The sequence below is a fragment of the Ptychodera flava genome, chromosome 4, assembly GCF_041260155.1.
Source record: "Ptychodera flava strain L36383 chromosome 4, AS_Pfla_20210202, whole genome shotgun sequence".
Lineage (NCBI taxonomy): Eukaryota > Metazoa > Hemichordata > Enteropneusta > Ptychoderidae > Ptychodera > Ptychodera flava.
In genome coordinates, this window is record NC_091931.1 from 8,838,854 (window position 1) to 8,852,367 (window position 13,514).

Here is a 13,514-nt window from a genome sequence, read left to right on the forward strand (position 1 = left end):
GCACAATATAATTGATTTATCAGGTTTTGAATAGAATCTACCAAAAGCCAAAGAATGTAGTTATCACTTATTTCAGCGTTTATTCTCATTTCCCTTCAAGGTCATCAACCACAACTTTTGATAATAACGAGGTTACAAAAGACGTTTCTTGTATTCAGTGTATGCTCACTCCAGAGACTCCTGCAAGTGTCAGGTCACAATGATTTAGAGGACATAAAATTCTACATTCTGCATTTTTGGACTTTTACCATTTTGTCTACGTTTGTGAAGGATGGCTAATAAGCATATCAATGGCAGTAAGTGCCAATGACAACAATAGTGGTTAAATAATACTACAAAATTAAAACCAACAAAGATGAAAGATTCGCTGTTCAAATCCAGGAAGTGTTCCAGGCATCATCTGCAAACATCTACATATACTGATATTACCTTTTCTCAAGTTTTCATCACAAAAGTGGAGTCCAGTCACCCATCAAACATTTTAATGTTTAAAAAAATGGCCATGCCCTGTGCCACTTTCAGTCCATCCTTTCTACTTTGGCCCTCCCCACTGCTTCTGCTTTGACCCATACATGTACTTGTACTTTGGTCCTTCCCTCTGTCACTTCTTTGACCCATCCCCCTGCTACTACTTTGGTCCTTCCCTGTACCATTACTCTGCCCCATCCCCCTGTTACTGCTTTGAACCTTCCCTTGCCCTCAACCTCAGCCCAGCCCTCTCTCTGCTTGTACTTTAGTCATTTCCTCTGCTACTTTGACCCTTTTCTGCTTTGACTTCTACTGCTGTGTAGTGGCAAGGAATACAATGGGCAAAAAATTCAAATTCTTGATATTCTTTTTCCATGATATGGATCTAGTGATGGATCTAGTGAATTGTCATTGGCTTTTACAAAAAGTGTGTGAACAGATTCTTCATTAAACCAGACCTTAAATGCACCCGCTCTAAGGCTTGTTGAATTCCAGGTTATAGAATTTTCTTTTTCTGGAGTGATCTGTAATGCATACCCACAATCTAATGCAAAACTAGACTACACTAATAAGCAGTCTTTCTTATATCGTTAGTTTTAAACATTTTAATATTGTTTTCATGATCTTTGCCCGAGAAACTTCTCCCATTCTCCCTAAAATATGTTGAAATACAAAGAATTAGTCATAATGTACTCAAGACTGAAAGTGTTGTCAACAGTCAAAAATAACAAATAGTCTGTGATGACATTTTTGACACTAGGCATTTCACCTATGATTTGCTTTCCAGAACAAATGGCTATTTGACCATATCAGAACAAGTTACAATTTAGAACCTGCAAAATGAGAAATACATAAAAAAATATAGTGGATCAATAATGGATTAAAAATTAGTTCATGATTGAGCTTTTCCAAATATTTATTAAACCTATTAGGGCAAATTGTATATGAAGATCCATCTCTTAAAAAATGTCAAAACCAAATATCTTTTAAAAATTGGGGAGATTTTGTCAGTGTGTTTAATATTGGCTGTTGCAGCCACTTAAGATACAATGCCAATGCTAACTTTTGCAGAAACGGCGCCCTCAAGATAGCCAGCTCACTCACAAAACACATCCTATCATACTCACGCTGTAAGCTGTCATCGGAAATCGACGGGCATACACAAAGATCGCAATGACTCGAAACTGAACAACAGATCAGAATTGGATATTGAGTGTACGAACCACTATCATCCTGTACTAGGATTTTCGCCTTTTGGGTGATGGAGGGAATTAATACTGACGTCGACATTGAGCAACTCCATTTTAAACCGAAAACCTCATGTGAACTCGTAAGTTTCATTCCTATCCCAAATTTATTACAAAAATGTTGCTGCGATGCAGTGTTTTTAAATTTTGTTTCTCTTAGTTCAATACAACCGACACTCGAGACTTATTCTGACACAAAGCGAGACGGCGACGGAAAGTATCATTAGGCGGAACTGTATAGTGATTGTATGTCTGATCCCTTAGGGCATTGACATTTTCCATGGACTGGCGCGGTGCACGTGAATTTCTATTGTATTTCGTTTGTACCCCAGTGCTGCTAACTTTCGATGTTTTTTTTTTTCATTATTTTTATTTTATAAATCAATTGCAACTTCTTATTCTACTCCCCAAATAATGTTGAAACACCCACTATTTAGCTTGTCAACTTAGCGTCTATATGTGTAAAATGTATGGTTATTGTTTACATTTGAATTCTAGTCCGGACCAGAAGTTACTTTTCAACAATAACAATGCACTTTACAACCATAGGGGCTGAGTTGACAAGCTGGATACTGTGTATATCAACATTCTTTGGGGAGAAGAACAAGGAAGTATGGTTCACATTCAAATAAAAATGGTGACATTATCATCAAAAGTTAGCAGCACTGGGGCGTCAAAGAAGACCGGAGCATTTCGGTGTTGTGCCAGTAAGCGTATCTGTGTAACGTTATCCTGCATATCTTCAATCTCCTACTATCCAGTAGACGTATAACATTTTGTTCAATTTAATAGCAGGCCAGAGAAGAATGAAGACGTTGCAGAAAGTTTAACGCAGACATAATGGTTAAAAAAGATAAAAATTCTTGAAGTGTGAGTATTAGTACATACAAATTCGAGATTCTTGGTATTTATATGTATTCGTGTACGTGAAACATGACGCTGACAAATAAAATTGAGGACATGTGTTTGTTGTCTCGATTGACTTCTAAACTATCTGTTCGGAGACTTATCTGAGCTACAGGGTACCGTTTAACCCTATCCGTACGTGACAAAGTTAATATGATCGGAAATGATAAAATGTAATCGAATTATTGTCTCCAAAGGAAAGAGTAGGACCGTTTGAATTCTCCATGGCCGCGGACAGTAATTTTCAGAAAGTTAAGATTCCTCTGCCAACCTCTGATACATTCTAAATTAGTTCACTAAATGTAATAAAGAAGTATATAAACCAACACCGCGCAAAATCCACCGCCTCATTCGATAATTTCAGAGGCCATTTTAGAGACACACTTTGCTGGATAAAAATACAGGGCTTTCCACGAATTAAAAAAGTCTATAAATTTACATCTTGCAAGATAAAATGGTAAACTCTATGTCTTTTTACAGATGCAAAAGGGAGAATACATACATTGTACTGCTGCTGATAATCTTTGAGTCATATCTGAGTGTTGTTATGGTTACCATGATAGTGACAGTTGTAACCTCCACAAATGTAATAATCTCCACAAATGTAATATCAACCACAATTGTAATAAAATGCACCCATAAATGTAATATCGCCCATAAATGTAACAAAAATCAACCATAAATGTAATAAAAACTTCAACCACAAATGTAATAAATGGTAACCATAAATGTTATAAAAAAATCACCCATAAATGTAATACTTGTCAACCATAAATGTAATAAATCTATTTTGTCGTTGAAATTGAGGAATTAGCCCTTAAATATTAATCTATGTAATAAGTAAAGCAACTCCACACATTATTCATTTCTTAATTGTTTGCGTTTAGTGTGTTTTGCATATTTGAAAGTGTATTTTACGTTTCCCTGTTTTGTGTACAGAACTGATTGGTCATGGCGAGACACAGCTGTAATCTGAACGTCAGTGCAGTCTCTACTCCAGAGTGGGGAAGACTGTATAACACTTCGATCCTTTAACACCGTTTTTTCGAAAATTGCCGTACTTTCTTAATCAATTGCCTCAAATTCGTCTTCAGTGGATAAATTGTGTGGAATAATCGATAGATTGTCTGTATTCCTATGTTGTCCCACTTAAAGTTTGTTCCTTCACTAGGGATGCCAGGATATCTAATTGTGTTCTACTGTGTTCAAGGTAGTGTTCGTATTGTTTTTTAGCTACTATAGACTATAGTCTATGGAAGCTATTGGGATGGGTATCCGTCCGGCGTCCGGCGTCAGTCTGTATGTATGTATGTATGTATGTATGTATGTATGTATGTATGTATGTCCGTTTGTGAGGCGTCCGTCCACTCAAATATCTTGAGAACCGTAGTACTTACTGATTTGATATTTGTTGTGTAGATGAAAAATATGATTTTGAGAAACTATTTTTTTAATTTTTTGATATTGTTGAAAATAGGCAAATTAATGCCAAAAAAGGTGTTTTTGGTAAAAAATCTTCTTCTTCATAACCGCTGGTCAGACAGCTTTGTTATTTGGTATACAGGTCCCTAGGGGTAACCCAACTTAGATTTGTTCAAATTGTGATGAAATATGCAAATGTGTATTTTTAAGGAATTTTTTTGTCATTTTTGGTCAAAATTTGACTTACATTGTATGTAATTCTTGTACTGTATAAACCCTATCAATTCACCCAGAAAAAAATAATATTATTTTAAATAATTGAATTAATAAGGAAATCATCAAAGCCAAAATAATTTTAGTGTGGAATTATCAGAAAGTTCAACTTTTTTTGACAGTTCATAGTGAAATGCTTACCATCTTGGAGGATTAAAACATGTAAAGGCAACTTTCCTGAATCCCAACTTTGATATATTCTGAACCACCATTTATGTTATCTAAAAGAAATTGCTCATAATAGTTTGTCATGATAGGGTGGTCAAATAAATAGAGATAGAGAAAGTTCTAATTTTCATTTATGGTTGACTTGGTAAGGATAAAAGAAGATTACTTTTTGAGGAAAAAAATTGAGTGATCAATTAAAAGAGTGGTCAAAGTAATAGGGTTTTTATGGTAAAGCTGAGCTGTAAGATTCCTCGTGCTATTTATAGCAATTATGCAATCTGTGTAAACAGTGCAATGAAATTGTAACATGATTCCTTATAGTGCTTTTTATGACCTTGAACTTCTTAAGTTACAAACATTTGTCTCTTCAGTGTGCTTTCTCTGAGTACGTACAGTCTCAACTGATTCAACAGAACTTACTTACAATGTTAATTTGAAAGTTAAAATGTGCTTGGTTAATAGGATGAAAATACTCATATTAAAAGATAACCAGCTGAAGATTCTTTATAACCTGACAGATATGCTGTTTTATTATGACGTAAATCTTGATTTAAGCAAGTCTTGTTTACTTTAATTAGAATGTAATTAACTCTCGTTTATTTGCTATTATAGACTAATATAGTCTCATGAAATATGCAAATCTGTATTTTTAGGGAATTTTTTTCCATTTTTGGTCAGGCCATCCTGAAATGAGCTATCAAAGATATCCACCTTCTTCATCAATACATGTGTCACAAAAGGTTATTCTCTACAGAACACAGCAGAGCTCTGTCATCTGTTGAGTCGCTTGTTTTTTTAAAACCGCTGGTCAGACAGCTTTAATATTTGGTTTACATGTCCCTAGGATGACCTTAGTGAGATCATTTCCTACAGTCAGGAAATACTTAATTTTGTATCCATGTCTATAGTAGCTTCAGGGACTTTGGCCCTATGTTTACTAGATTGAAATATATGTTCTCGTCAACATGTTTTGTGTCGTAAGTTTCTGTTATAAGGTTTTATGTTTCTCTGTTATTTGTTCTGAGTCATCTGTCATAAACTTTGTGTGGTATCACTGGTTGACGAGTTATTTTGACGCTTCCTTATTATGTAATTATCAGTGTCTAGAACTGCTGTTCCACTTCCATTATCTAACGGTTTGATCAGTACCTCGCCGTTTTCTGATAGCGATCTCAAAGTATTCTATTCTGTGTTTCGGAAAGGAAACCTAGTTTCAGGAAAGTATGCAATAACATTACACTAGTCTTATTAAAGTTATCATTTACTCAGGGCATTGATAAACAAATGATCACATATGCAAGTTCAAGTTTATTACATTTATGGTTGAGTTTTATTACATTTATGGTTAATTTGTGTATTACATTTGTGGTTGCGGGTTGTTACATTTATGGTTGACTATTTTGTTACATTTGTGGTTGATTTTATTACAATTGTGGTTGATATTACATTTGTGGAGATTATTACATTGTGGAGGTTACAACAGTCACTCCTTTCTTTAAAAGCAATGGTGAATGTAGAATATGCACCGGGGACAGATATTCCGACTCTCAAAATTTTCCAAAATTCTTTTCTGATCTACCGCTCGGGGGGAGGGGGGTTCATTTTAAAGTTCATTGACTAAGAAAAATGTTTGCTGTCCTAGTCTTTCGAAAATCGACAATTTAATTTCACTCAATACAGTTAACGCATGGGTCACTAAAATGTAAGTCTTTTTACTTTCGAGGCACATACTACCTTAAAAGGTATAGACAGTAACAGAGCGATGTCGCATTAACTTCATAAACACAATATCGTAGCATGACACTGAGTGATGTTCATGTTGGATGTCTTTTTTCATAGCCATCGTGGAACGAGAATATAAAAGACGATACTTCACAAACAAAGTATCGCAATTACTACATTGTTTCATTTGGAGATTGAAGAATGATGAATAGTGTGAATGAGAACTCTGCTATGAACCATTTTCATAGATGAAACAAAACCCAGTTAAACACTATAGGTCTTTCATAAAAGGGTAGGATCAGTAGGAACTACGTCCACAAGAAAGGATGGGAAGGACTTCGTGATTACCAAAAAACCAATTTCTAAAACCTGGGGCAGGAATTGATTTGAAGCTGATAAAAGTCACACGGTGTATTATTTTGAAAGATCATAATAGTGTTTTGATCTAAAATTCGATAATATTTGAATCGTTCACTATTTGAATGATGATCGAGTTATTAGCTCAGATACTTTCATTCTTTTTCTGACTATGTATGGTAAGTTAGGATGGATGCTCTATACGATTCTGTATTTTGCAATTTCTTGGTTCTTTTAGCTGCCGCATCTTCTCACTAGTAATGTTGTTTGCTCGTTATATCTTTCAAATGTCAAATCATTACTGTTTCACTTCCAGTAATGACTATTTTATCAATGATGTAGGTATTATGTCGTATGTCTGTTATCTGATTGTGTACATCATCCAGGTCCCAGTCCATTTCATGTTTCGCCCTTCCCACGGGATTGGACATTCGCCAGGTGCATGTCTGACCTTTTCCAACGAGATACACGGAGGGCGCTTCCAAAGTGAATGTCATGAAGTAGTCAGTGCCCGGAACCAACATCATCTCAATTGGATCACTTTCTAAGCCGGTTTCTGAGACGTCTGCTGAATTCGAAGTCTCTCCATCATTGAAAGTGACTTCGTTGGAAACACCTTTTACATTCAAAGACCAATCTTTTCTTGTTGCTAGGGTCATCTCGGTGACTTCATATTCACCATGATCAAATGCTCCACCCTGTTGGTATGTAAGGTGATTTGACGATCGTTAATTTTCCATTCAACGAACTAATTAGAACACAACAGCCATTGAACACTAAGATTGCATATGATGACGTTCTCTTTCATTTTATTTTCAACGATGAAACCAATCGTGAATGTTACTGTTAAACGTTATTGTCTTCAAGAGACAAAAAAAAAATCGTTGTTATTGACGAACTTTAGACGGCGAATTGTTTACAAGAACATAGATAAGCTTAGCTGCATAAGCTGGAATGTAAAGAGGTTTTATATAAACCATTTAACTTACCTGCAATTGTAATTTGACGTAACCCTTGTCACCAAATACATTGGTTGCCAGGAACGAATTACCATCAATCAGAACTCGGAATCGCCCGGTCCATTTACTCTTGCGATAACCGTCACTTCCAATGAGTTTCAATTGTCTATGTGATCGCCATCCGACCACATAGTCTTGGATTTGCGGGATAGGATATGGTGGTGTAATTGGTTCCTGTTCCACACCAAACCGTTGATCTATGTTTCTTATCATGAAGGAAGTTATAGCAAAGTTGTTTAGTTGCTTAGCAGCATCGGTAATCGTTGTATCCTCACCATTGGTCGTAGGGGGCGTTTCAACGATATCTTTGGATTCGTCAGCCTTGCTGAATATTTGCAGGGACAATGGCAAAGGGAGGTGTCAAAGTGAATCAAAGGATATGAGCAAATGTGAGAAAACACTGTTGAGTGAGGACAATTGTAGGAACAACTGGCAAAACACAGCCAACATGGTTATTTGTAATGTGTTAAAAATCCGTACAGCGGTAAAGATTTTCGACAGATTCTGTTAAATTTTTTCAATGGGATTCTTAATAGTGGCTGTTTTCCTTTGGAATGGGTGAAAGAAATGATAGTTCCTTTATTTAAGAAAGGGAACAGATATTCTGTTGGTAACTATAGGGGTATTACATTGCTTCAAATTATCAGTAAAATTGTTTGTAATATCATGTGTACCCGTATCAACATATTTGAAATTCACTGCCCTATTGCGGCCAAAGCTAGCCCCTGGTTTTAAAAAGCATTTTAGTACGATTGATAGTAATGTTACAGCAATATGGAAATATCTATCAAAACACCAGTCACGTTTGTATTGTGCATTCGTTGACTTTGAAGAAGCCTTTGATAAAATAGATCACGACTCCATGTTATATGAATTGTTAAAGTTGGGAATGAAGGAAAAATGTTAAACATTTTGAAGTCTATGTATACAAATGTCAAGTCATGTGTAAGAACACCTCATGGCATCACTGAATTCTATAACTGTACTTATGGTGTACAACATGGTTCCGTTCTCTCTCCTCTTTTATTCAACCTTTTCATTGATGACATTGGATCATGATATGATAGCATATATGATGATGTTTACGTAGGTATGTTAAAATTATTGTATATTTCCTTTGCCGACGATCTATCACTCACGAGTAGTACTGTAATTGGTTTACAGACTCAGAAACAACTTGTTAAACTTTCTTTGTACTGCAAACAGTGAAAGTTAAAAACTAATGCTACCCAAACAAAAATAGTTGTTTTCAGAAGAGGGGGAAAACTAAAAATACTACAAAAAATGGAATTTGAAAGAGTTTCTGACTTGAATTACGTTGGCTTAACGTTGTCTTCTACTGGGATCTGGTCAATGTAACAAGAAAATCTTGCCAGACAAGGTAAAAAAGCCACTCACAATATTAAGAAATATTTAAGCAAATTTAAGAATTTGAATATTAAAATAGTTTTAAGAATATTTGACCAAAAAATCCTCCCTATATTTCATGATGTATCGTTGTGAAATCCGGGGCTTTCACGATGGTAACGATATAGAACAGGCCCACTTATCTTTTTGTAAATACTTACTTCAGGTTAGCTACATTTCATGTAACTCTGCTGTGAACTGCGTAGGCATTGCTTAAAAGCGTAAAGACTTCCTCGCATTATCAAATACTGGTTAAAATTATTACATGTAGAAAACAATATAGATACATTAAGCAATGCTACAATTACCAGTTTGAGATTGCAGAGAACGGGTTTAATTGCTGAGCCAAACAAGTCAAAGATCTCTTATTTTCATACGGTTTCGGTATAATTTAGAACATGCAGTCAGAATTCAAATAGACAACACTTGATATAGGCGTTCAACAATGAAGAACAAACATGGAAACATTCAAAGCTAGACACATATCGTTTGTTTAAAAATGATTTAATTGTTGAAAAATATCTCAGAGATATCACTCTTGGTGTTTTTAGGAGAGCACTTCGAAAGTCCAATCACAATTAACATATTGAAAGTTCACGAATACAAAAGTTACCTTGAGCAAATAGACTATGTACGCTATGTGTATTGAACCAAGTTGAAACTGAATTACATTTTTGTCTAGTATGCCCCTTGTATTGTATACCTGAATGTTACAACGCCTACACTACAAAATTCAAAAGATTAATTAATTCGATCCCAAAATCCTCAAACCCCAATAAATCTATCAAAGTATTTATTTTACAGTCCGTGATTCAGGGAGACCTCACTCCAGAAGATGTCTGCTTAATGAGATGTATTAGCCCCACATATGTATTCACTTGTATGTATTTTTCATGTTTTGGGGAAAAGGCCAGGGGCCTATAATACTGAATAAATACGTTATATATAATCAAATCCTATATATCGCAAGCGCAAAGTAAAAAAATAATTGACATATTTCAGTTGAAACAAAGTGAATTTACCAAAAATCTTCATCTTACAATCCATTTAGGATATTTTTCGTCAAAATATCACAAAAAAGACACAAAAATACAACTCAAGTGTATATTCAAATTTCGGTACTTTGAAACAATAACCGCCGTTGAAAATAACTACCTCCTTTTTCAGAACCTCACCCCAAATTGTCAACCCCACTCAATTAGGAAAAAACCGTGAACCTTAAGTTCACATCACTGAATATTATCATAACGCAGCCTTAGTTGTCGATGTTCAAGTCAATTGAGCCGGTGACGCTGTTTAGCTGACGTGAATGAAAACTCGCTATCAGTTTGCTCTTTCCGACACGTTTCGGAGTCAGCTTCACCTCAAGCTTAGCATCTTTCCCAGCTGGAACATCGCTGGAAAAGAACAAAAAGTAGGGAAGTTTAAAGATGTATGGTTGCCACTGGTAGTAAAGTCTTGCAACTTTCAAGAATGTGCACTATTTGATTCGTCTTAACAAACTTTGTCAAAATTTAAAATAAAAAGGGCACTTAATGTTATTTTTGATATGCCACAATCATATTGAATGTAACAAAAGATCTTAAATAACTGTAGCACTGATTAGAAACTAAAGGAAAATCGACAATTTAATATTTCCCGATAGAGTTAAAACAGAGATGGCAGCCAATTTGAACTTCAAATATCTTAAATTGAAGGTAATTGATTTCCACAGTATGAAAACTTTGCAAAGTGACAGCTCCACGATTTTTTCCTTGATTTTGAGAGAATGGTTGAAAGTTTTCTCCATCGCAGGAATGTTTGAGTAAAAGTTTAAATCTTTCAATTTTGAGGTGCATTTTACATGTCTGTCATAGCATGGAGTTAAAAAGCAACAACCCTAGAATCATGCCTCACCTGATGGTTTCCTTGATTTGTCCTTCGATGCCAGTACCCTCCAGTCGGAATGAACAGACCTGTAGTGTTATGGGCAGCGGGTTGGAAAACATGGCAATGACGTTGAACGGCTCACCTCTCCTGAGTGGTCCAGAGCGGTCAATCTGAGGAATCAGGAAAATGGAAATTACAAACAAAACCTTTTTAAATGGTTTTAATTTCAACTAAAATAAGTGTACGAATTATTCTTGTCAATCAAAGCAGCTATGATTGACTGAATAACATCATGGTTTTTTTTCGTAAAACAACATTTTGCAACAAATATGAGCCCCCAACATGGAATTTTCCGGGGTAAAAATGGTCAAAAGTTACAAATAATGGCCCTTTAAATGCAATGTCCTTGTGAATTTTGCTGAATTTGAAATTCATCTGTGCTCATCGTTGTGTACTGTCCCACAACATATGACACAGAAAACCGTTTAAATTTTAGAACAAGTGTATACCAAACATTACTCTATATTCACTTAGTAAGGTGAACTGAAAGGTAGTTTGAATTAGAACTGACGAACAAATGATCTGATAAATCGGCCTGAAGCAGAAATGCTGTGGACTTACGGTAATTGTGAGTTCCGGTTTGCGGAATCTGAAATCGTAATGACCGACAAAAGTTTGCCCAGTGCTTTTGACTCCACACATGACAAAGAACTTCAAGGCTGCGTGTTCGGTTAGTTTGTCCTTGTAGTCCGTGACAGAGACAACAACTACTTGGCTTGTACCTTGTGAAAGATATAATTACAAACGTCAGTTACTTCCGATGCATATGGAGTTTTTCTGATCAATTTGTTTCAGGATGAAACATGCATGCAGTCTCTTACTTTTTTAACAAAAAAAAATTAACAATCTAAGAAAGATACTCAGTCTTCTAAACTACGTGGACATGGTAAAAAATATTACTGCACCTCAACAAAAGATAAGCTAAATATAATCAGTTACTTACTTTTGCTTGGTTCAACTTTGACATCGTTTTTCTTTACCAGCACCTTGTGAACTTTGACCCCATTGTAGCGCACAGAGTAACAGGTCAAACTAACAAAAATCTCACGGGCGTCAGTCTTGTGGTCGTTGGTGATTTTGACTTTAACTTCCACATCTTTGCCCACCATAACTTCGTCACTGACATGAACTTTAAACTGGACATCCTTCTTGATGTCTTTGTAGACCTTCTTGGCCGACTCGACCTGTTTAACCGCAGCAAGGACTGCAATTCTCTCCCTCTCAGACCCTGTTATGGTAAATAGAAGTTGAATAGCAACTACTTGGATATCAGACTTCTAGTGTGACATTGTTTAACTTTACATCGCTATGTTTGAACCAACCCAATTGTTTTCGATGGTAAAGGTGGACCTCTACAGAGGAAAATTGGATTGAAAGGTTTGCTGCTGTGTTGCAAGCTAATTTCAGTTAAAGGCTTGGAAAATGAAACCGTGGTGATCTGAGTTACTGTTGAACTACAAAAGCTCTCTTCATTGCCATTTCAAGATTTTTATCAGAGCTTGTCACACAAAACTCCCTGCACACAGATCCAGCTTTTGTACAGAACAACAAAAGGTTATACCAAACTTGCACTGAAAGAGTAAATTATAGGTATCTGGTTATTTTTTACTTGTGCTAATCATATTATACTCATATAACCTCTCAGGTTATATTTACCCACATCATCCATATTCTTCTTCCAGGAACACTGGTATTGATATCTTTATGTCTCCTTTAATACACACACACACATTCACAAACATTATATATATATATATAATATATATATATATATATATATATATATATATATATATATATATATATATATATATATATATATATATATATATATGCGTTAATGCGCCGATTATATACACTGTGCAAATTTTTTTTATTTCCGTCCCTGTGACATACCTTCTGGAAATTTATATTCGTCAGTGATGTCATCTCGGACCCACATTGCTAATTTCTTGGTACTGATGCGTTTACCAACTGACGATGGATTTACATCTGCGGGTATTAGTTGCTGTGGGTGGAATCACAAAACCAGAGTCGTTCTGACTAAGAGTTGAATGAAAATGACAAAAGGGTGTAGATGACGTCAGTGCACTTCTTCAAAGATTTAAGAGGCTGGCAGGGAAACAGATGCAAGTTCTGTAGAAACTAACTGCAAGCATCCAGTAATATACAAAAAACACAAATCATGCCAGTCGTTTTACTGTGCTTATTCAAATCCGAATCACTGTCATAGTTTTGCTATAAAAATATGAAGGTTATGATCGATAATTATCCGGGCAGAAAATACTGAATGCCAATGGCGAACTGTGTCATGTATTGAACCCAACAGTGCCTGCTGTATTATCCTTTAACACCTTCTTCTCATTCTATCTGTATTTTCTCTTATCATCAATGAATTTCATACCTTTGTGTCTTTCTTCACGATCCAATCAACACGTTCAGCATTGACCTCAGCAAAGAAAAACTTGGTGTCATATCCGTGATGGACACCACCACGTTTGATGGCAGTAAGCGGGGCTGGGCCGGTGCGGAAAATACCTGAATAAAAGGAAATTATAAGTAAAACACGATTGGAACTAATTTTGGGATAATTGGA

The 13,514-nt window shown here is 35.6% G+C and overlaps 1 protein-coding gene across 1 annotated transcript in view; it reads right to left on the reverse strand.

The window, feature by feature from the left end:
- Window positions 1-10,244: 10,244 nt before the first annotated feature.
- Window positions 10,245-13,514, reverse strand: part of LOC139130585 (protein-glutamine gamma-glutamyltransferase K-like) — a 28,161-nt gene continuing 24,891 nt past the window's right edge. The window contains exons 9-14 of the mRNA XM_070696333.1: window positions 13,323-13,456; window positions 12,815-12,926; window positions 11,862-12,146; window positions 11,480-11,640; window positions 10,886-11,028; window positions 10,245-10,386 (exon numbers count right to left, since the gene is read on the reverse strand). Of these exons, the coding sequence (XP_070552434.1) occupies window positions 10,245-10,386; window positions 10,886-11,028; window positions 11,480-11,640; window positions 11,862-12,146; window positions 12,815-12,926; window positions 13,323-13,456 (977 nt within the window). The remainder of the gene's footprint in view (window positions 10,387-10,885; window positions 11,029-11,479; window positions 11,641-11,861; window positions 12,147-12,814; window positions 12,927-13,322; window positions 13,457-13,514) is intronic.